Source organism: Dunckerocampus dactyliophorus, chromosome 12 (assembly GCF_027744805.1).
Source record: "Dunckerocampus dactyliophorus isolate RoL2022-P2 chromosome 12, RoL_Ddac_1.1, whole genome shotgun sequence".
In the NCBI taxonomy this organism is placed as follows: Eukaryota; Metazoa; Chordata; class Actinopteri; order Syngnathiformes; family Syngnathidae; genus Dunckerocampus; species Dunckerocampus dactyliophorus.
The window spans coordinates 30,217,855-30,242,947 of NC_072830.1; the positions used below are offsets into that span (position 1 = coordinate 30,217,855).

The following is a 25,093-nucleotide window of genomic DNA, read 5'->3' on the forward strand; positions in this document are numbered from 1 at the left end:
CAGTGCTTTATTGAGCACCCGCTAAAAAGGCTTAAAATAAAGATTCTGGGCTATTTTGGTGTATGACAGAGACTTTTTTTACTACATGATTAATCTCTATCTTGAAGCCAACAACTATGTTTTGATGAATGTGCACGGGCGTGCTTTTCCCTGATTACCTTCAAAGAGCTGAGCATACTGGGGAAATCCAGCAGCTCGCAGCCAGTCGCACGCCTCCTTCGCTTCAACCTCTGCAAACACAGGAGAGAGAAGACGGGCTGTAAGAAGACAGAAAATAACCTCACAATGCACTACACAGAATGGAACTAAAACAAAAAAAATCCGGTGTGTGGACTTGGTGGGGGCGGGGGACCCCACCACCATCCACTGCACTGATTATTTGGAGATAGCGGGAGTGTGACCTTGCCGGTCAGCCAGTCTGACTCATATCACCCCAGCTACCTCACAAGGAACTTTTTACTCATATGACCTTAAGATGGCGCCGCACGGTGGCTGAGTGGTCAGCATGTTGGCCACACAGTCAGGCGATCCGGAAGACCCGTGCATGCGTGGGTTTACTCCGGTTTCCTCCCACATTCCAAAATCATGCACGTTAGGTTCATTGGTGACTCTAAACAGTTCGTAGTTTGTCTATATGTGCTCTGCCATTGGCTGGCCACCAGTCCAGGGTGTACCCCGCCTCTCGCCCAAAGTCAGCTGGGATAGGCTCCAGCATTCCCACGACCCTAGTGAGGATAAGCGGCATAGAAGATGGATGGATGGATCTTAAGATGGCCCTCATGGAGCAGCTGAGTCTAACACGTATCTCAACCTGCTATAAAGATGTTTTCAAACGTGTGTCAGGGTTCTCCAGGATCACAGCCATAATGGTTCTTTCTAAAAAGGTGCAGACAAATGACAAATGAACAGTTAGGGATCTGATGCGTCAATTTTGCTGGCTCTATTTGTAAGGATGGCTTTGGAAGGACTAATAGAAGAGTACTCGGCTGACTCAATCATCTACATAAAAACTCACCAGACATGCTGTACATGCACAATCCAATGAGATCCAATCAAAGGTATTACAGTGGAACATCTGGAGACTTCTATTAGCTTCTATAGAAAAATGTATTCGGAATCATCATTGTCACATATTGGGCCCAAAATGTTAGCGACCTTTAAGATTAGTTTAATACACAAATCCTTAAGGTATAATAAGCGTGCATGATCAGCACTGATTTCCTGCATTTGGGGGATCTTCAATCGGCCAATCCTTACAAATGAAACCAATCTTATCCGCCGATCTTATCTATCTACGCAACAGTTCGAAAGTCAGAGGCAAAAGTCCCCCTTTGCTCTGCCAGCCTTATAGCTAGCAATCGAGCTCAGGCTAGAGCTAAGCTAAAGCTAGCCGAAGCAAAGAGCCAGGCAGCAGCCGACTGTTAGCGCTTCTGAGCAGTGACAAAAGCAAAGACACTACGAGGAAAATGATGGCGTTCGTGGCGTTGGAGGACCAGACATTTTTGGTCGCTGTGCACTTTATTTTTGGTAAGAGGCTCAAATCAGGTCTGCAGTGTAAGCCGTTGTGTACATTGGTTTCGTTTTTAAAATGTGAAAAATAAAAGACTGATAAAGGAACTGATATAATTTAGTAGTTTGGACAGCAATTTTCTAAACTTGAGAAGTACTTCATGTGTTCAGTGTTTTCCAACAAAATAAGACTGGAACATTGAAGGTGTATGAAGTCGGTTACTAAAATTAAATCGCTATCTATCCATCTATCTATCTATCCAAAATCGTCAACGGCAGGACAGGCTTTTTCAAATTCGGTGACTTGTGGTCGGCAAGAAGACTAGAAGACTTTACAACATGAAATCCACAACACAGTCTATGGAACAATATGAAGATGTTAAAGAGTCACGACAAGCTCACATGACCGGAGGGCTGCTGTTGACATGGACGGGAAGCAAACTGTTGGCACCTTCCCATTCATTCTAACACTGTTATTTACTGACACCGTGTGACACATTGTCTGACACAACGGTGTTACAGGACATTGGATGAATTTAAATCCTCACCCCTACGACAGAATCCAGCCCTATAAGGTCCTGAACAGTACTGAACCTTCCCAATTCTGTTTTAATTCAAAAAGATGAGATGGTATCCAAGTTACCTCAAATGTTAATAATTCAAAGAATCCCGCATCCCGACTAGGAAGATTCCCCAAAATGAGGTTGTATCCATAGGTACATCTGAGGTTTCATTCCCTGTCCCATGTCTGGCACACCACGGCTGAAACACGAGCCGCCGTAATTCATCGCACAACTCCCCAGCAGATCTCCATGCAGATGTCGCCCGTCCTCTCGAAACCAGCGCTCACCTGTGCTGTTTCACACGTGTGTCACAAGAGCCCAATCGATGAAAAGTGACTTTGGTCTTCAGCCTGACCAGCAACTGAGCAAATATTAACAGTTCCCCTCGTCCGTCCTTGGATGGCTGAAAAAAAAGCCAAGCGTAAAGTCAACATGCCTCCGACGTCCTATCTGCTGCGTTCACACCTGCATCACCGTGAGGTAAAGACCTTCTGGTCAGGCTCTCCTCCCTCTCAGGTGGTGAATACCTCCATCCCGTATTGTCCCGCCGCCAGGTCCCCCCTGCCGCAGGTTGTGCCACTGGGAGAAAGTAACATGAGCTGGGAATTCCTCTCCGTTTGGTATTCTGTGTAACACGAGACAGAGACATTCTGTCCTCTCATCCTCTCTTGGAGGAAATCTCTGGTGGATAAAAGGCTGGGGCGGGCATGGTGCCAGAGAATGAGAACTTGTGTTTGCGCTCTCTGCGGCCCGCCGCTCTCAACCTGTGTACAGTGCAGAGTTACACTTCCACAAAGGGATGGATCCCGGGTTTAACTGGACACAATAGCGTACAATCTCCCAGGCTGTGTCCTACTAAAGTATCCGTGGAGAAGGCAACTCCTTGCTTTGTAGTTCACTTGAAGCATCTTGTGACTATGCAGCTCAGAAGCAAGAATGGACGTGTCTCTGAGGTGGGAAAAAAAGGATCTGACACACTTTAAAAGTCGAACGGACGCAAACAATGCCAAAAAAATGTGTCTCAACACCGTAGTAACCTACAGGGAAACAGCAATTCAAAGTCACTGAAGGTTAAATAGCTCATTGGCAAAAAATCATCAATAAAATGGCTTACAACCCCCACTAATGATCGATCACCCATTCAATAACAACAGACTCAGGACACTTTTTGGTTCCCCATCCTGTGTTTGGGAAAGTTCTGCTCCAGTCAACAGGCCGCTTGCAGATAACTCCAGCATTGGCAAATGTTTGTGTACTCACGGGATATTTTCATCATATATCCGGGCTGCTTCGTATATCCGTCCAGAGCGGTTGCTATTCCAAGTCAGAGCATCTTTATTCCCACGCTGGGCTGCATTCCTGCTTGCTCTCAGCACAGCTTGGAGTTTGAACTCAGCTCCTTCTTCCCCTTTCTCTTGCCATCTAACCCCCACCCTCCCAAGCACCACTATAGGCTGGTCCCCTCACTAAATCTTTCCTTCAAACCACCCCCTTTCCTGTGGCAGACTTCCCCTAACCCCTCCTCTGCTCCTTGTGCCCAATCCTCCTACCCAACTGTGCCCACGACAACTCTTTTATACCCCACAAGTTTTTGGCAGCGGGTTCCGGGCTACGGCCAAACAGGGGGAATCGCCACTGAATTCTAGAAGCCCTCCAGATGATATGTTTATTTCAAACATGCCTCATCGACATCACAAGTCACATGCACTTGCACAAGTCAACATAACCAGCACCTCTGTGTGGGTGGTCATCTTCTTTTCTCAGAACGAAAGACTGTCAGCAAAGATTGTCACAGACTATTCAGCCATGACAACAGGATTACATAATGAAGACATAAATACAGAACATATGACAAATAATGATTCATTATGAAATAATGAATCATTGAGATTCAGTTATTTCAGACACTTTGCTCCGTACTGGCTTACATTAATACAGCAGCTGACTGGCTTCCTTAGACTTCCTTTTTTTCCTCTTGATTGGGGACCAGGTTATTGTTTCCTTTATGCATCAAATGCAAATCTTTCTGTTCTGGGCTGATTTATTCTGGACAGATGACATCATTGTTGAATTTCATGTGGAAAATGTTTATTTCAACCAATTGTGGGGAGTTTTTGCCAAGTGCAGATGTTATTCTGGCAGGCCGACAAGATGGAAAAAACTTAAGCCGGGCTGGGCTGGTGTACGGGGAAAATCATGACATCAAGTGTCAGCAATCAGCGGCTGTGAGTCACGCTGTGGCGCTCCACTTTGTCTGCCTTCACACTATCCCCAGCATCGAAACTGTCTGGAAGAGGTCCATGGATGAAAGCATGCGTGTTATCTGTGTCATCTGAGAGAGTGATGATGATGACATCCATGACTTTCTTATGACTAAACACTGATAACCACTAACGAGGGAAACATACAGTATGGCATTTTAGTTTATTAACATGCAAACTTTCAAGCGACAGCTGCAGTTTAGAAGTACGGTGGAATTTGATCACTCAACATGCACATCAAAAGGGTCATGTCGCATATGCTAGTCCCTGTTCCACAACCTTTACAGCTGAAGGCCAGAACATTTGAGAGCTGACTCCTCCATGGCAGCCAAATTTGATGCAAAATGTCACGTACTGCCTTAGCATCAACATCTCATGTCCATAAATGAATGGTAAAGAACACAGAAGACATGGATTTATGACAACAAACATCAGAAATCAAAAAGTCCCTTAGAGCAATGGTGGCGTACGGGATTTAACTACCTGACAGCAACCGGAAGCTGCAGCAAGTCATCAGGGCTCCGCTCATTTGCAGCATAAACGAGCGACCAAATGTAGAAATTACACGAAACTACGATGGAGATGCATTTCAACTAGAGATGTCCAATAATATCAGAGAAAAATGAGATATCAGATCATATTGGTATTGGTTTTTCTGCTGCTAATGATATCAGTGGATCATGCTCCACAAAGCAACCAGCTCAGCATGTCTGCATGTCTAAAAATGGCTACATTAACTAAAACACACACATAAGACATTCAGAAGATGCATTGAAAGACTTGATGCTGCGTAGTATTCTACAGTGGTGACGAGGTCTCTTTAATGCTACTGTTATGTTCCGTGAGGCACACAAACCCCAGACTTGATCACCGCAACAACAGGCTTTTATTGCAGGTTTGAATGATCTCCAAACAATATCATGGTTCTGTTTAAAAAATGGATTAATTCATAAATGGTGGCTGTTTTGTGGTTGACTTTGGCGTATTAACAGTCAGAGAATATTGAAAGATGTATTGTGTAGCGTTCTGGCCACTAGGTGTCAGTAGTATTCCATTATTGAGACACGGCATGATTGACATGATTATCGTGAGCGAAAAGAAGTTATCTTCCCATTTTGTGTGGAAGCGGTCAGTTTTTGGCTTCTTTGTGCTTCTTCCCCACTCTGTTTTAAAGCCTTTCTTAAGTTTAGAATGCAGTAAATACAGTGGAGGATAACTAGTTAGCACGCTAGCTTGCTAATGGTTAAAGCCATGGCCGTCTCTTGTGTCCCTGCAGTGATCCCGTAGCCTGCGCATTATGGTTGAGCAATGTGGCGTAAACAAAGAATAATAGGCATGTAAAGGTGACTAAAGGGGTGTTATTTCATGTCTACTGGGCTCTAACAATGGTAAAGATTGTATTTTGAAGGTAACTATGAAAATGTTCCATTTATTAATATTGAATCTTCCTTGGAAGAAAGTCACTTATTGTGATCAGGTCTGGAACCTGATTAACCGCGACAGATGAGAGATGATTGTAGTCATGATAATCATCCTAATAATAACTCCGGCTACTGTTGTGGCCGTAATCAAGTCCAAGCTAAAACTCAACTATGAACCCTTGACATCACTTCCTGTCCTGCACACATCCGGAACACATTTATTGCAGCACACACGAGCATGAGGCTTATTTATGTCTTCAATTGCTTTTCTTCTCTGATAAAGTCCACTTTATTAGGTAATAGGAGTGTAAAGGTGACTATAGGGGTGTTATTTCAAGTCTAGAGGTCTCTAATAATGTTAAAAAATGTATTTAGAAGGTCATAAGGTTTTCTATGCTCTAACTACAAAAATATTTGATTTATTAATACTTTGCGGAAGTGAGTCTGGAAGCAATTAACCGTAACAAACAAGGGATTACTGCAGTAGTGCTGATTACTGTGAAACAGGCACCGTTGCACGTGCTTCCTGGTGACCACAAAGCCGCCGCGCATCCCGGCAAACACAAAACAGAAAAAAAACAGAAAAATGTAAGAAAACAACAGGAAACAACGTGAAAACTAAGGAAAGTTAAGTCCAACCAGTCATGCAAAACAAGATATTAAAGCACTGGTTATGTGAGGGGGGAGTAAGGGCATTCAAAACTTCTAATCTAATATGTAGAGGGTAGGGCTGCTGATGATATCGGTAATAAAGTGTTGGACAATATTGGATATCGGTAACAAAACCAATATCGCTAATTTGAAGTATTAAAACCAAGAGTTGAGTTGGAAAGTTGATGTTCCCCAGTCTGGCAGTTCGCGCATGTCTTTAAACAAAGCAGTTTGTGCCTCATTGTCAGGAGGATTATTGGAATATCATCTCATCTCGGAGTAAAGACGACTGCACGGGATGTGCATGTAGTTCCTGCTATTTGGAATCACTCGTACGCACAGTGTAGTCGGTGGAATGGTAGCTCACTCGGTGTAAACCCTTGTAACCACATGACTTAACCATTCACTATTCAAACGCGTGGATAATATGGCCATCGCTTACGTAAACTGTCCCATCGACTCGCAGTTTCCTGTAACGTAAGCAGCTTTCCAGATGTAGCCCATTTGGACTAAGCCTATCTGCCATTTTGCTCTTGTAAAACACAACCCTTGCGAGCTGCTGGAGCCGTGGACCTGCGCGTAAACACGCACAGCGCAGACAGAATGACGGAGGCGGTCCAAAAAAAATACTCTTTGAGCCTGTCGGTGGTTTAAAAGCACTCTAAAACAAACTGCTTAAATGTGTATGTGCTAGCTGCGTGGACTCCTGTAAATGTGGCGGCCTATTCCGCCCCCGCGATGAGACGCCTACATGAATCACCCGGACGAGGCATGAAAATAGACTGACTACGATGAGGGCTGAGACTGTCTGTATCAAAAACACCTGGGAGGGTGAGCCAGCAAGGTGAAAAAAATGCTTCGGCAGTGGAAGAGGTGTCGTCATGCTGGGGGGCGTGAAGCTCAGACCTGTCTTCTGCCTTTTGATGCGAACTGAATATAGACAGACAGTCACTCACAGTCAGCCTTACAGTAAAAGTACAGCACAAACCCCCCCGCATCTGATGCCTCGTCCCAAAATAGGCACACATTTCCTTTTGTCTAACAGCTGGCGATGATGATGATGCAAATGTGCGTGTGATTGCGGGCTAAATAATTGGAATGGAATGTTGGAAAAGCTGGGAATAAAAGTCGCCCACGTTCCAAGGGTGGGCTTTTAATTAGCATGGCTCAGTGTGACTTCCAACAAGCACACAATGCACACATGTGAAGTTGCAAACACCCCGACACGTCTTCAACACTCCCGTCAGCAAACAGACAAAGGACAATGGCTAAATCATCTGAAGAGATAATCTGTCTACAACAAGGTGACTAACGGTGACTTGATCCTGGACGCGTGAGCCCGGTAATTACACAGAGCCCGCGCTGAATCAGCCACAGACTTCCTGAAGCTTCATTGGATTCCACGGGGGACCTGTCGTTATCCCGCAGTCAACACGGGGCCGCAGCTTTTAAAATGATTAGCTCGAGGCAGCGTTGCCCGGACAACAAGGCAACATTTCCTCCAGCTCAAATGAGCTAGCAGATCCGGAGACAAGATTATGTTCAATGGTGCACAATCAGCCAAGAGCCACCTTTCATAAATGGATAGACAGTGCTGATGCTAGTACCTTCTGGAGGAGATGGTTCCTCCCCAGGACCACCCGGTGTCATTCATGCATTTGTATTTAGGGTATAAGAGTAAGCTCACTCCCACAAAGTCATTTGGCAACTAAAGTCCCATTTGTTTAACTCCTTTGAAGGTTTCAATTCGGGTTCAAAGGTGTTGCACTTGTGTGACCCCAACAGTGTTGCAATAAAAGTGATCTCTCATACACGGGCCTGTCATGATAACAAATTTTGCTCGTCAATAATTGTGCTACAAATTATCGTCGATAATCGATACCATCGTCAACATTTTTTGAGACATTTTTTACAATTAATTATTGTCACGAGAGGTGTAATTCACATTTGAACCATTAGATGGTACTCAAGTATAGTGTACCCGTGTGAGCCACATTAGCTCGACACAGAAGTTGCCTGTATGTACCTTGTTTAAAATGTATGGCGTATATGCCATATAACCGTATTGAATGGTTGCATTTCTGTTGCAATGTAGTGAGCGACCCTGTCTGTGAGCACGCAGCATTTTGCACTGTTTTGGTTTTATTTACATCGCCGACCAAACGTCTAAGTAAGTGTTGACTGTCGTTACGAAGGCTCTGCTGCCCGAGGCATCTCCAGTCGTAGCTTTTTTTTCCCTAAAGCAGACTAAGAGAAGGTACGGAAGAAGTACGCGACTTGAGACACAGCCGATGAGAATGGAAATAAAGCAGAGACAGCCGGCAGGGTCAGGAAACTATGCATCAGTGTTGAGGCACTGCAGGAGTGTAACCAATTTCATTTCATCGTAATCAATTAAAATGTTTTTCTGTAGTCCTGCTCACACACACACACCCACACACACACACACACACACGCACACACACACAAATGCGACTGAAAACAGAAGCTGACCATTAAAGAACAAACCATAATCAGCTGCACTTTTTCATGACAGACTGCATCTTCAACGTATCTGCACCATGGAGCTCTTCGGTATAAACAGTCGGGCTTAAGATGCAGCTGAACATGTTTCATGACACACACAGAGACGCACAGCAAGAGCTTATTGATTGTGAGGGTAAATAACACGACGATGTGAGCTAGGGGGCTGCTGTTGTTGACCGTTGTCAAAGCACGGTGGGTCAAAAGTCATCGGAGCGCTGTTTTTCTGTTAGGGTCGTGTATTGAATTGAAACAAGAGCAGCACAGCTGTGGTAACACCCTCCTTCAACCTCCTGAAGGACACCCAGAGAGAGGCTCCTTTCATCTTTTAGGGGGAATAACTCTCTCCCTCCTGTCTGGAATACCAGTCGCAAGCTGACACGGTGCCGAATCACAAATATGAATGCAAAGACTATCATCCTATCTCAAAAATATCCCACAGTGCAAAGCGATTTCAGAGAACACTCAAAGTTGTACAATTAGAATCTCCGGTGGAAGGATTTGATGCCGAGCTGCAGGACGCCTGGAGTCCTCCCACTGACACACTGGCTGCCAAATTTGCAACCATTTTTCCAAACATCAGTGACCTAAAATGCAGTTTGCAAAGAAAAGACTCAAAAAGCTTTGGAGAAAAAAGCCTTGTTCATGAGGTGATCAGCTGAAGTTGAAGCTGAACCACAACTTGATTACTCAGCAGGATCGGCTTTGGCACGCTGCAAAAACGGAGTTAAATGTCAAGATGACTCAGGTGTTTTCCCTCTTCCCCCCCTTTTAGTCTACATGACACTTTGACAGATAGGTACAACAAAACAAGTGTCCTTTACTGGAAAGACAGGGACTTGTCCACAGAACACTAGCACTTCTCCTTGTGGGCTCTGGCGTGATACACGAGCTGTGTACTTCCAAGACTGGACGGCAGCTCTGCTCCCACGCAGGATGAAGTGTTTAGACAATCATTGGAAGATTTGCTTTCTTTAGTGATCAAAACGTCCACTGGGATCGTGAAGCTCTTTGCTGCCAAATGTTTCGCTATTGTCTTCTGTCCACAGATGAATACATAACTTGAGTGTAGGTGGAGGACTTACAGCAGAGGCTGGACAGTGGCTCACTGTGTCTGATCATATGCTCCCTGTATGTCATTGTCTATTGTAAAGCTCTCAGCGTTGGGGGGTGGGGGTGTACTACGCCCCATGACGTGTTTACAGCAGGAGACAAACGCATTATTCCAGTTAAAATGCTTCTTAAAAAGTTGCACGAATGCTTTGCCAGGTTTGATTTCTGTTGCAGCGGAACTGCGATATTGTACTCTAAACCGGGGGTGTCGAACCCGTGCCAGTGCAGGTTTTCCTTCCAGCCGGTCACTAAAGCAGGCGTATTTTAACAATCAACACCTCCTTCAATTTGGCGGAAGGAGCTCATCAATTAAAGAAGAAGCTGACTGGAGAGGAAACCTGCAGCGTCTCGGTCTCCGCTGACACATAAACTCTCTGCCCTAACATTCTTCAACAATCATACAAAAACACCAAGCACCTTCCGAATGAAGCTACTGCTGCCCAAAAAACTGTCACATAATAATGGAAACCTAGCATGAATGCTCCAATTAACGTCTTTCATCAGTTGACTGCAGAGTCGTTCATGGAAATGAACGACTGGGTGGAAATGAGCAAAAATCGCATGATATCAGCCGGCATCTAAAATCTCCGATATTGGCACTCTGATGCAAGCAGTCAATTCCAGACGCCACCCCGGCATGTCGAGTGTGTGCAAGTGAGTGGCAGTGATGTCGGCCGCGTGGCAGTGCTTTTTTGGTTGAAGTCCAAAAAAGACATGTTTGGACTTCAGAACCAGGGAAGTTGAATACGACTAACCTCATATCACTTCACAGAGCCTTTTCTAACATTCCACCTTACAAAATAAGTCATAAAAGTATGTACGATTTTTGCTGATATCGGATCAATATTGGTATTGGCTGATATTCACAACTGCAATATGGAAAAAGGTGTATCGGGACACTCCCAGGCAGGACTTGCATTTGATCAGCGGTGGTCAGCATCCAGCAACTTTATCTGACTTTGACCCCTTACTTCTATTACAACATTGGTTCTGTTGCTATAAGACATTGCATTACATCACATTACCTTTCGAAACTCCACGGAATCAGTTCACCTCCCAATCTGTGTGGATGTGGTAGGTTTTTGGCTTCTTACTTTATCCTTCTTCCCCACGCCGTTTGAAACACCGTCTTAGATTTGGAATAAGTCAATTGGGGAGGCTAACTCAAGCTTGGTAGCTTGCTATTCTATCGGCAACCGTCTCTTTTGTCTCTGCAGTGATCCCGTAGCCTGCACAATGTGGTGTAACCCAAGAATAATAGGAGTGTAGTGGAGTATCGTGGTATTTCATGTCTGTTAAAAATCCTATCTAAACTACTTTTTTCTATGCTGCAACTACAAAAAATATTCAGTTTATTAATATTGAATCCTGCTTCGCGGCACTTCACCTATGGCGATAAACGAGGGACGACCGTGGTCAAAGACAGTTCTGCTTTCCTTTTGATTTTCTCATGCGCTTCAAAGCATTGTTAAAATTCAAACATGAACTCAACATTTTGCGATGAGCTTGCAGGCCTGCTGGCCACCATTTTAAAACGACACAAGCATAATTCTGTTCGTAAATAGAAATACTTGGTGAGTGCTATTGAATGTCTGCCCCGTCCTCTCCTAATGTCCAGACATGTCTTCTTGACTGTAAAGAAGGCATTGCCAGGTCATCGTGTTTCCCCACCTTGAATAATGTGCCTGCCTTTGATAGGCTGTACAAACCAAGACAGCAGCACATCCAACTCTTTTATCGTATGGAACACATTCCATCCCACAGAGGACAGCGTGGGGTTGCCTCCTGCTTTTGGGATTGGTCTCACAGAGTCAAAGGCGAGAGCAGGGAGGGGGCGACGTCAGAACAAGGGCCCCCACCGTGAGAAAGCCCTCTCAGGAACTCCGCCATAAAAGCCATCCCTCTGGATGCTGGTACTAATTAACGAGCACAAGACTGCCCCCGAGGAGCATCGCATGCGTGCTGGCCGTCACGGGACCGAGGCGTCGTTCTGTTTTATCAGCTCTCTGCCACCAGATGACAAAAATGCCGCACCATTTGTCACGTGTGGTGATCAATGGGAGGCAACAGGGAGGCGTCGGTGGTCTGATCAACGCTTGCTTGAAAAGTGCACCGCTACCACAGGGAGGCACCCAAGTGCTTCACAGTCCTCACGTGCCAGAAGAGACAACATGGAACAAGGCGATGCCATGCATGCATACGATAACACTATTTGGGTGTTTGTGTAAATACGGTCTGTCTAAAAGGTCACTTCAGACAACCAAGCAGATGCCCTTGAATTTGGTCCAAAAGGATGGAGGTCACATTCCTAATCCGCAAAATGCACAAGACCCCAAAAGAGTTTATTTGTTTTTTTTGACATGGGGGCTTGTTAATGTGTGACCCTCTGTTCCTGTTACAGCATTTGTAAAAGTCAATGATTATCCCAGCTCACTGAGGATAAACCCAGCTGCACTCAATCAACAGTAAAGTGAATGCAGGCTGCCACCTCCAGGCCAAACCCGGGAATCAACTCACATGAACGCCTTGAGTAAGCCGTCTGTAGCTTTAATGCCAATGAGCTGCGTCCCCGGCACAGTGCGTGTCTCCATGTGAACTTTGTCCAGTTGACATATACGCTGTAACTCTGCATTTGTCCAGCAAGAAGGCTAGTTTTACGCTACTGATGATGTAACTCTGCCACACACACGTCATATATCACATACAGCAACGTATCATCAAGGATGGGACAGCGACATCATGCCGGTGAAAGGGGTACTTGCCTTTAACATATTTGCTGAAAACCCCCCCGAAATGATCAAACTTACATCTCCAACATCTACACCTGACAGGCAGTTGGCAGAATCACAGACTTTATTTTAAGATGTGTAGCAAAGCCTACTTTTCTTGACACAGCTGAAGTGCTGGGTGTGTACACACGGTGCCGCCAGTTTCCTTCAATAGCAAAGCAGGTGAGGGGGAGTTTAGTGCTCATCAACGGGCTGTGGGGGCATCAGGAAGAAGTCACTGTTGCACAACAAGACTAAAGTCAGCACTTTTTATACGTAACGTATGCATGTGGGGGGTTGTGCATGTGTACCTAATGAACTGGCCCGTTGAGTGTGTACAGTACAGAGTGACTGTTTAATGCACCGATCTGGCAACCAACGGCTAAAAATTCGTAGGCGCTAGTGCAGGGGTGTCAAACTGGTGCCATGGTGGGCCGAGACACTGCAGGTTGTCTTTCCAGCCAGTCACTAAAGCAGGTGATTTTAATGATCAACACCTTCAGTTTGAGGGAAGGAGCTCATCAATTAAATCACCTGCTGAAGAAACTGGTTGGAGAGAAAACCTGCAGCGTCTCGGCCCTCCAGGGCACCAGTTTGACACATGTGCTCTAGTGTCTTCAAGACAATTAGCCTCGAGTGTGGAAATTCATGCTGATGGCGCACACACACACGCACGCACGCAGAGGGAGAGAGAGAGAGGGGAGAGAGGGAGAGAGGGAGAGCGTCGCAAAGGTCGCTGTGCCTCACCTCCCCTCGATGGATTCAAATTTATAGCCTGAGGCACAAAACAGTAGTTCATGTATTTGAAGTGGGGGGGACTCTATTGGCGGATGTAAACAGACAGCTAATCACATTGTCAAAATTGCTTCTTCCACCCCCCCCCCTCGCTCCCAGTCAGTATTTACTGCCCTCTGAAGGCAGCAAACAAAATCTGCATGACAACAAGAAGCTGTGAAGCCCAATCATGAATAAAAGATGAAGCAGAGTCACTCCCAATGAGGACATACAGTATTTGTATGTATAGTATTTGTATGTATAGTATTTGTATGTACAGTATTTGTATGTACAGTATTTGTGTGTATAGTATTTGTATGTACAGTATTTGAATGTATAGTATTTGTATGTATAGTATTTGTATGTACAGTATCTATGTAGTATGTACGTATAGTATTTGTATGTACAGTATCTATGTAGTATGTACGTATATATGATGTATTTGCGTCCCATGCCAGCACATGGTTCTCTTTGGGTCTTGAGGGCGATGAGAGCGTTTCAAAGACCAAACTGAGATCCAAGCTGTTGGTTCCCTCTTCACAAGACTGAGAGTAAACCTCCACCAAGGAAGAAAATATCAATCTGGATGATTTGATTGGGCAATATAGTTCCACGCCAGTCCTGAGGGTGGCAGTAGTGGGCATTAAAGAGTGGCTGCCAACTTGTAGGTACAGCAAGACCCATCTGGTGCGACACTGCCCCAGATGTGCCCCAGTTGTGCCCCAATGCAAGCACACTATAACAGCAAAAGAAAAGAACAAAGAATGTGCACCTTTACCTGGATTTGCAGCCTTTCTACAAAGACTTGTCAACATTGTTTATGGCATATTCCAACAAAAAGAAAAGCAATAATAGAAATAGAATGAAATCCATACAGAATAAAACATTATTACATGATGATTTCATCATCAATACAATAATGCAACTTTTAAATACAGTATAGAATTTAAAATCAATAACAATGCTCATCCTTTTGTTTTATTTGAAATATAAACCATCTTTAAAAGTCCAAAACAAAAAGGCGACAACCATTTGAGCCGATAGAAGAGCTGCATCACATGATTACAGTATATACAGTATACATACAGTATATATATACACGTATGTAATATTACATTTGACCAAAACCTACACTCCTGCAAAGCACCAAAAGAATCTTCTGAAATGACTTTGCTGGCCCTTAAAGCTTATGTCAATTGTCTCCGCTCATGATGTCATTCTGCAGCAAGGCGAGCGTGTGGAAACATCTTAGTCTTCCACGGCAGGCCGGCCTCAAGGCGGGCATATAAAAATACAGGGCCCCCTTTCAGAGCCTGAAAGTAGCCAATACGTTCTCAGAACAGAAGAATATTTCCAGGAAATGAGATGCATTTCTCCTCAGTCAAAACATTCCCTTTGCTTGCACAAGCGTCCCACTGAAGCACCTTTGAGCAAAGCGCCTGCAGCGCCCCGCCTCACGTTACAGCTGTCAAGCCTGTGAGGCGGAGAAGCTTCAAGGAGCAAAGTCACCCTGTCAACGTATCGTCACCAAAGAAAGGGCCGTCGAATGTTGTAAACGTGACTCAGACATCACGGGCTTCGCTGCCTGGAATTTGGGGTGAAACAAAACAAGCGCCCGCCGCCGTCACCACCGCCGGCACGCACTTTCAACCTGCTACACCAACAGCCGGCTGGAATGCAGGAGCGGCTTCCACTCATGGACATCTATGCGGTCTATCTCTTGAAATACGTGCTTCCTCTTATCGCTGGCATTCCATCATGCAAGATATGATTCACGTGAGGCGAAAAAATCCACAGAAGCAAAAAAAATGTGTAAGAATGTGTTTCTCAGTACAGAAAATTGCATAAGTGCAGCATAAAGCCCTGCATACAGTATGTGCCCCACACTTTATCTCCATAATAGTTACAACAGGTAGATATTATGCAGGCTAAGTAAATCACTCATTCACTAAAAATAACAGCCTGTTTTCTGTGCGCCTCTGTTCATTTTTAACGTAATTGCATGCCTTAACAGCACTTTCACAAGCCTTATTTGTAAGCAGCTTACGTTTGAGTATATACCAAAATAGGTTCAAACAGATGAAATAGCACAACACAATGCATATTATTGATACATTAAGAAACTAGAAAAGCACTAGGAGCGCGCAGACGTCCACCAAGCACCGTAGTTCCCCCCATATCATAAATATTATCCAACATTTATTTTATAAGTTAGCATGCTAACACCTAGCATGATAGCGCAATGTACGGGGAGGGATAAATGTCCCAAATGAGTTGAGAATGAAGTCAGCTGGGATAGGCTCCAGCATACCCCCGCGACCCTAATGAGGAGAAGCGGTATAGAAAATGGATGGATGGATGGAGTTGAGAATTTTGACTTTGCAACGGTCTGAATGGGTTGAGAAATGTGGAAGCAGCTAGAACTCTTTAGATCAAAGGCATTTTTTGTTCAGGGAGAAAAAACGTGGGAATTTGTGTGCTGTGGCTAATAGCGTGAATGTCCTGACTTTGTTGAAGAGGCTTGCAAGGTGAGCTGCTACATGAGAAACCACTTCAAAACGCCCATGGAGGGTTCCCCCTTCAATCTGTTATCTGACATCTGTTATCTGAAAAAAAGGCACAGCAGGTCACCTGACGGCACTCGCCTGACTACATGGGATGCCAGCATTTCTCCTAACATGAAAGCATCGACATCATATGATCCCAAAACACAGTCATGATCGACGTTACTCATCTGCCTCATGAAAGCTGGTCAGCATGACTGGAAGAACGTTGCTGGATGAGCTACGAGCCGGTGGTTCTCCAATTTTTTTACACCAGCTACCAACTCAGAAAGACAAAGGAAGCGTTTCAAAATCCTTTGAACTCAATCCTTTGAATCCTTGCTTCATTCATTTGCATGTGTACAATGAAGACGACGACAGTTGATGTTTTTCACCATGACAATACGCCTGCTCACATTGTCCTGAGCGTCCAGCGGTTCCTGGTAGAGAAGAACGTGGACAATGTGAAGATGATGATGGATCTGCGGAGGATCGTGGAAGATTCCCTTCAGGAGTTTATGAAGGCGTGGCGGAGAAGGCCGGGAAAGTACGTTAGACTCCGGGGGTCAAAAGGAGAAAACTTCTGGTTTGTCGTTTCTGACACACCTTGCATCTGCCTCCATTAGGCCTGTCAAAGTTAAGGCGTTATTAAAGTGTTCACCAAAGTTTCCTTTAACGGCACAATATTTTTTTGACAGGCAATTAACGTGCGCACGTCCTGTTTGGCACTCGGCCGAAGCTGTAGTTTGAGGAAGCAGCGGCCACGGTGGAGCTACGAGCCACAGCAAATGCTGAGCTCTTTCAATTGACAACGATAAGGCTATTTGATTGGTAAGTTTATCTCCAAAGGCCTGGCAGGTGGCTCTCGCAACAAGACCGCAGTTATTAGTATCTACTGTCGCTGTGACTGGAATTGTCACGGATTACGTCATCGTCGACTTGCAGAGAGAAGCGTCAAGGTTCAGAGGGCCCGGGTCTACTGTTGTGGTTATCTTGCAGAATCCCACTGCGGAAGAGGCTAAAGCCTCTCACTATTACGATTACGAGAGCCTCGCCCCCTTTCTGAGGCCTCCATGCACCCCCCGGGGAAACACAAAACGACGTAAGTAAGCAGGTTAGAAGCACTGGTGTCACCGTTTATGCCTCGCCGGTGTCGACGCAGCCGATCCCGCCTCATTATCGCTTTCTCTATTGTCAGTCGATAGGAATGATTTACTGCACCCGCAACAACACCCTGCTGGCTGAAGGTCAAGTTTGTGTGCACGTCCACATGCAAGAGAGCGTGCCAGACTGGAGGCGACCTTTGACAAAAGGCAATCAGCTGGTATGGAAAAGGAACACAACATTCCCGTGCTCTCCAGCATTCCCCAAACCGTCTGTGCCTTTCTCCTCCTACCTCCGGCGATCCTCTTGAGGAGTTGCTGCCTGGCAATGATTCGGCCCAGCCTGTAGCCGGAGCGCCTGCGCTGGTGGTCCATTCTCAGGTAGATGTCCCGGCTCTCCGGGGTCATGCTGCCTAGACACTCTCTGCTCGTGGACTCCAGGAACTCCCGAAACATGTCCGCTTCGGCTCCACCACAGCAAGCCACTTAGTGCCTGGTGCCCACTCTTCAAAAACTTCACACACAAGTGCAGAAAAGCTCCAACTTAGTCGAGGGGGGATGGCCCGGAGGGGCGGGGAGGGGTGGCTACACATGACCACAAAAGGGCCAATAGGGTGGAGGGAATGGGAGTACTGCCCACCTTGTGTGAAGGCCTGTCATCTTCCCCCTCCACTGGAGGGAAATATAAATACCAGCGGAATGCTTATAAAAATAGTCTTTGTTGCTTTTTATTTGTATTTATGTAGGACCCGCCCTGCTCCACAACAACCCGTCCAATGTTGCCGGGCGTGCAGAGAATTTAAAGAGGAAGTGACAGAGTGGGCCAAGTTGTTTTGCTGGTTGGAGAATGCTAATTTGTACACACACACACACACACACACACACACACACACACACACACACACACAACCCCCCCTGCTTGCAGGCACAGGAAGGCCTCTCAGCAGGTCTCCTCAAATCATCAACACCTTGGATGGCACATGAATTCTAGCAGGAGAGTCACACAGGTCAGCGACACATCCTCTCCAATGCAGGATCCACCAAAAGCAGAAGTGGTTCAAATAGAGTAGTTCTTTTTTCCAAGATGTATTCTACTGATTAGACTCCCTCTTCTACTGTGTAGGTGGTATTTCAAATGTCACTCAAATCTAAATGACAGAATCATGTCACAAGCTGGATGGCTTCAGTGGCCAACAGCTTTTTAGCAGCATTTTCAAATATCAGCATCAAAGAAAACTTTGAGGAAGCCGGAAGAACGCACGCATACAAACACACACTTATAAAGGCTATTCCTTTGTGTTACTTGTTCTTCATGTTCTTCACATTATTATGAGAGCCGTACTTAATGATCACAAAGGTTGTCATATTGTGGCAACAATAAGAGCAATGTATGACCAGGAGCCCAGAAGCAAAGTGAAAGTTAAACTCGTGCAGAAGTGAGAGTTAAGCTTGTGTGAGTGGGAGCAATGGCTCCATTGTGCACTTTTCCACCAGTTGTATGTAACTGTTGCGCAACCCTGATTGTGCTATGTGAGTGTGAGCGTGAAGCTATTAAGACTGCGCTAATGACTGAATTTGAAAGGTGTAGTCACACGTGTCAAGCGTGTACATCACAACAACAACAACAAGGCAGATCACATCACTGATGTGCTGTTGTGCTCCTTCATCAAGGCTGTCGTGTTTCAGTGAAACCTTTGAAAACTACAAAGGAAGAAAGTACCCTAAAAGCACTGCGAATGGAACAGGCTGCCGTAGTATGTACTGTACATCCAACTCACAGTAAATACAGTGTAACTACTGCATATGTGTTTCGGCTTTACAAGAGTTAAAGTCCACCTCCCCACCATGACGGGACCCGCCCAGCACCGCCAAGGATGCCGGCCTGGGTTTCCAGCGATGACGGTGCTTTTTTGTCTCACTGTGCACACAGGCCCTGTGTGTCGTAGTAGTAGTAGTAGCAGCGCGGCGCCATCCAGTGCACGTGAGCAAGCACCCGGCGGGCCAGCCACCAAGTTAAACACTGCCCCTGTCTGTTCACCCAGCAACCCCCCCCCCCCGACAAATCCACTCCAGCTTAAGTTGACAAAGAGCACAATTCAGCAGCACACTTCAGGGGTTTTCATAAACGTCTCACGGGATTACGCCCCCTCCCAAACACACACACACCCTCAGGTGGTGTCTTTTTTAAGCGGCAGGTGATGGCGTCACGGGAATGATTTCATCGGGTGCTGGTGGCTTTCCTTCTGTTGAGTTTAACACACAAACACCTGTCTTATTCCAACAAGGATGCTAAAAATGATTGGCAGCACATTGGCACGCATGGGACGTAATCCCAACCCCCCCGATCTCCACCCCAGTGTTTACTTCCTTGCTAGACGTCTAGACGGACACATTCCAATGGCGTGTTGTGCAGATCGCGTTACAGAATCAACCGCAGAGCTCATCGCCAACTAGAAATGACACGCAGGAATTGTGCTGGTGAGCTGACGTACGTCACAACAAATCATAGAAATCGGTGCAAGCACGGCCCCCTGGTGGCCATGAGCAGCTATGGCGGTGACGTAGTAAACATTTAGGACAGCATTGTTGAGCATGGAGAGAGATACGCGTCCATTTGGGGGAAGCGCTTAGTGTCAAGCACAGCACAGCGCACCAAATAAAACGTGTTCCAGCACGCCCCCGTGTGTGCGTCTCAACGCTAAGACACCACCGCGACAGGGAATTACTCATGGCAGGTGCTTCCAGTCATGACAAACTTATTTCACAAATCACCACACAGACAATGCAGACCACGTGCACCATCAGAACGGTGCAACATTCCTTCAAAAATCAACGCTGACAAATGTTGTCGTCACACTAAAAGAGACGAATACAAGACTGGTGCACCCTCGCGGCCGTGAACAGAATGAACCACACATCCTCCCACCCATCTTCTACGCCGCTTCTATGCTCACTAGGCTCGTGGCTAAGCTGGAGCCCATCCGATGTTTCTACCTTACCTGCGCTGATGAGTATGAGTATGTGGCTAGTACTCTCACATGATTGGCTTGTGGTGTATGAGGCCAGTTAATGTTTCAGCAAAGGGAAATGTGACTTGACTTTCAGCTAATCTATGATATGGAATGTATTTGTACAAATATTTAATGTGTATATGTCTCTGACTCAGCTGTGTAGCCCATCAACAGCCACTTACCCCCCACTTGGTCTCTTAAATCCAGTTCTGGTCATATTTCTGCGATGAAGAAGGTACACTCAAACCTGTCTATAGCAGCCACTAAAGGGAAACGGCAAAAGTGGCCGCTATAGGCAGGTGGCCGTTATAGACGGGTTGGCGGCCATTTTGAATTTGTGCGCGCACATATTAACATGTCTGTGATTAGAAGCTTGTTGTGTTTGCAGATACATATAATTATACTGTTACATGTTGACCAGTAGAGGGCACTGTGGGACTGCGGATAAAAGTTGTAAAGAACTACAGTACTAGGTTAATAAACCGCATAAAGCGATTAAAGTGCATCGGCGACGTGAGTCTCTCCTTCCCCACAACAAGCGGCATTACAGTATTGACCAGTGCACATTTGGTTTGGTTTGGTTTAGTTTATTTGAACATGAAGGTTCCAATGGAATACATCTCATGAATCATTCTTTGACAGTTCCACATGTCCAAAAGGAGTAGGAAGAAGCAAAGCTTATTTAATCCTACCCCCTTCCAATCTACATCTAGTACAGTACATGTTGTTCACTTCCTGCATTCCATGTCATGTTTTCAGTGATAGTCAGGATAACACATAATAGATAACGGTGAGATAGCCCTCCCCCCAAAAAAAGAAAGAACATTCATAATAATGATAATAATGATGACAATACTAAATAAATAAATAAATAAGAACAAAGCTTTTTCTTTTTTTTTTTAAACACAACAAAGAAAATTATAAGAAAAAATAAAAATAAAAAATAAATAAATAAAAAATAAAAATTAATTAAATAAAAACAAAATAAATAAAAAATAAAAAAATAAAAAAAATAAAATAAAATAACAAACCTGACAGAACAATCAGGACTCTTCTGCCTTGTATTTAGCAAACATCAACTGCTTGTATTGTTTTTTGAATTTGCTCATCTCTGTACTTTGTTTGAGTTCCTTACTCAATCCATTCCATAATTTGATTCCACACACGGAAATGCTATGGGTTTTCAGCGTAGTTCTCGCATATAAATGTTTTAGGTTTAATTTTCCTCTAAGATCATATTTCTCCTCTCTGATTGAGAAATACTTAATTAGATTTTTGGGTAACGAGTTATTATTAACTTTATACATTATTCTAGCGGTTTGAAAGTGTACTAAATCTGCGAATTTTAATATCTGTGATTTTAAAAATAAAGGGTTTGTATGTTCTCTATACTTGGTATTATGAATTATCCTCACAGATCTTTTTTGCAGTACAGTGAGTGAGTGAAGATTGCTTTTGTAATTATTTTCCCATATCTCCACACAATACGTTAGATATGCTAATACTAAGGAACAGTACAGAGTGTGGAGTGATTTTTGATCAAGAACATATTTTGCTTTATTCAATATAGAGATATTTCTCGCCACCTTTTGCTGTATATATTTAATATGAGATTTCCAACTCATTTTTTCATCTATTATAACCCCAAGGAATTTATATTCTTCCGCTTTTTCAATATCCGTTCCATTAATTTGTATTTGGTCGTACGTGTCCTTTCTACTATTACCAAATAGCATTATTTTAGTTTTACTTAAATTCAGAGATAATCTATTCTTGTCAAACCATGACTTTAATATGACCATTTCATCCTTGACCTTTTTAATGAGTTCTTGTGTGCACATTGTCTCACACCAGGAAATAAACGGTGTCACTGTCTGCAACAAGCTCCAAAGAAGACGGCTTTTTTATGTGGAACAACTGACAGTTTGTGTGGATCTTGTGAATGATTGTGACTGAGCTACGACTCAGTAATTAAAGTCTACACACGACGGCTTCATTGATTAAAAACAAAACTTTTTCGTACATGAAGCTTCTGCTTGAGTCGGTAATTTGGCCGCTATATGCAGTCAGATATTGACCAAGGGAGACAAAATGGGTGGCCGCTGGCCGCATTAGACAGGTGACTGCTATACACAGGGTCTACAACACGTAAATTTTCTGCGGGGGATTTTTCAGTGGCATATAGGCAGGAGGCCGTTCTATAAAGGTGACCGCTAAAACAGGTTTGAGTGTAGTTCTGCTTTGTTGCTGGGGACAATTAATTAAGTACGGAGTTTGGCGTCTCAAAACAATATGAGTTGAAAAGAGTAATACATTTGTGTCACAAAAATGCCTGAGACCAAAACCCACAGCTCTTAGTCTTGCAAATGAGGTGGAGCCAGGGCCGAGCCAGAACAATAGATGCTAACGAGCCAGTATCAGAGTCGTTCATACCCAACTACAGGGAGCTACACTTCCCTTTGTTCGGAGGTGCTAATGGGAGGAGAGGATTAGACCACAACTCCGCCCAGGCTTAGTGTAAGGAACCAATAGGAGGAGGGTGTTGGCACACCAATTCCGCCCACTCTTACTGTATTTAAGGCCTAGGCTACCAGCACTTATTAGTTCGCTGACGAAGCTCTTCGGATGAGGAGCGAAACGTCCGACACCTTCTTCACAGAAGTACAGATGACGTCTCAAGAAGCCTTTCCCTCAATGGACAACTCCTGTACGACTGAGAGCCTACACAGACGCATTTAACGCAGAGAGTTTTTTGAAGTTTGATTTTTTTTGGGAAGGCATTTTTGTGACGCAATTTTGAAGGCACATTGCATTGAGAAGCCAAACTCCTTACTTGCATAACCCCAGCGACTACCTGGAACCACGTTCTTCCTCACAGAAATATGACCAGAACTGGATTTAAGAGACCAAGTGGGGGGGTAAGTGGCTGTTGATGGGCTACACTGCTGATGGGGTTGTCATACAATTTCTTACCAAAGCACCCCAACTATCCCTTTAAATACAGCAAAGCGCTAGTCAAAGATCCTCTACAGGACAGGTGCATGTAGAGGATCTTTGACTTGCGTTTTTGGGTACTGTATTTAAAAAAATAAAATCATCTTTGACTTGCAGTTTTGCAAAAGCTCCTCAAAGGCAGTAGACCACTGCAGGCATGTGGACGATCTTCGACCGGCACAAACATATTGCTTGTGATTTCATTTAAGAGCTGATGAACCATTTGGGGAGCTGGCGTGCTGCACAGAACAAGAATTCTTGTGAAGGAAGAAGCCCATCTTTGTGTTCAGTTTGGTAGAACAGCCCTGACATCCAAACACAGCATTGCCATCACAGCTCTCCTCACGGGTCAGCCCAGAAATTGGCTCTTGTAGCTGCAGAACCTCTTTCATGTCAAAAATGTGTAAACCCTCATCTGGTAGTGGACATCCCACAGACACACTTCAGCTTGTAATAGAAAGTCCATAGGCCACGTGCCCCAAACGTTTGCATTTGTGGTGTATATTGTATGCAAGATGTGCAAAATTAACACGACTAATGTTTGCATGTACTGCATTTCAACAAAACAACAGACCATTGGATCTTCTGACTTGCAAAGACGACCTACTGGCGCCACCGTGTGGCCACTTTAGGCCCGCTTTGATTTCTAAACACACGCAAGCTGTGGTGAAACTCTTCTCCCCCCCAAGTTAACTACGCGAGTGCAAAATGCTTGAAATGTCTGTGCAATTCAAACGAAACAGAACATTTTGCTATTTATCATCAGGTAATGCAATAAAGTGTGAACCATACCGTCTTGATCTTGCAGCTAACTACTGTCATTTATGAATCTACTGTATGACTCATGCACACAATTCAAATTAAACACATCCATGGGAATGTCTTTTTTTCCAACCCTCAACAGCACACCAGCGCGCTGCTGGGTGAGTAAAGCCGGGGTAAGAGTCGCCTTTCCCGGGGCCACTGACCTGCCAACCTACGCTCCCGGACATTCCTCCACAGTAAGTCCCAAGCTTTGGACGTGGAGCTCCGCAGCTGCTCGCTGAAGGACCTCCGCAGCTTCAGCGTGGCTGACTTCCTTCTAGATGTCATTGCACTCGGACATAATCCCCAATCCCCTCGGTCTCTTACTGTCACGCTGATACGGAGAATCCTCCTCTTTTTCCCGGTTAAACTTTTAAATAGTTTCCCGTCCAGAGGCGCACGTCCCCAAATAAAACAAATTTGTATTCCTTCAAGTAAAACAAAAAGATGGACGAAAAGGTAACAAAATGATGCAAAAGACTTCCACACTTCACACCAGATGTGTGTGTATGTGTGTGTGTGTGTGTGTGTGTGTGTGTGTGTGAGGAGATCCACGCGCGGTGAGAGCTACACTGCCGTGAGACGTTCACTGACTGTCGGAAATGTGTACACTCTCAAGTGAACGTTCATCTGAGCGGCCAAATAAAAAAAGAACAACAATAGCAGAGCGGATTAAAATACGCCAGCGGTGCACTTCACCCATCCCATTGTACCTCCTATGAAACTAAAAGGGGTCCCCAAAATATTAGGAAGAGCTTTCAGGATGATGCAGTACAGCTGCTACACCACTGCTTAATAATAAAGATATCGTTCAATGAATGCCTCCCGAAAATGCAGACTCACATGTACAACAATACAAAACTGCTGTAGCTGTATAACTTAAGCAAACTGCGGCCCGCGGGCCACATCAGGCCCGCCGAGCATCTTAATCTGGCCCACCGGGAGTTTCCCATTTGTTTATTTTTTAAACCTTGAGCATCAAAGCTCCATCTGGCAACATGACTTGCAGCTGTTGTGGCATGCTTGAGTCGTACAGGAAATAGTCAGATGCATCC

At 44.8% G+C, this 25,093-nt stretch overlaps 1 protein-coding gene across 7 annotated transcripts in view; it reads right to left on the bottom strand.

Annotated features, from left to right (window-relative positions):
* stard13b (StAR-related lipid transfer (START) domain containing 13b) overlaps positions 1-25,093 on the bottom strand; it is a 77,579-nt gene that overhangs the window by 14,002 nt on the left and 38,484 nt on the right. For 4 of the 7 annotated variants that reach the window (XM_054793832.1, XM_054793833.1, XM_054793831.1 and 1 more), the window contains one exon: positions 159-230. In XM_054793832.1, the coding sequence (XP_054649807.1) occupies positions 159-230 (72 nt within the window). Of the gene's footprint in view, positions 1-158; positions 231-3,332; positions 3,480-17,522; positions 17,884-24,202; positions 24,553-25,093 lie in introns of those variants that run through there. The other 3 variants (XM_054793836.1, XM_054793835.1, XM_054793837.1) reach the window with 3 other exon arrangements.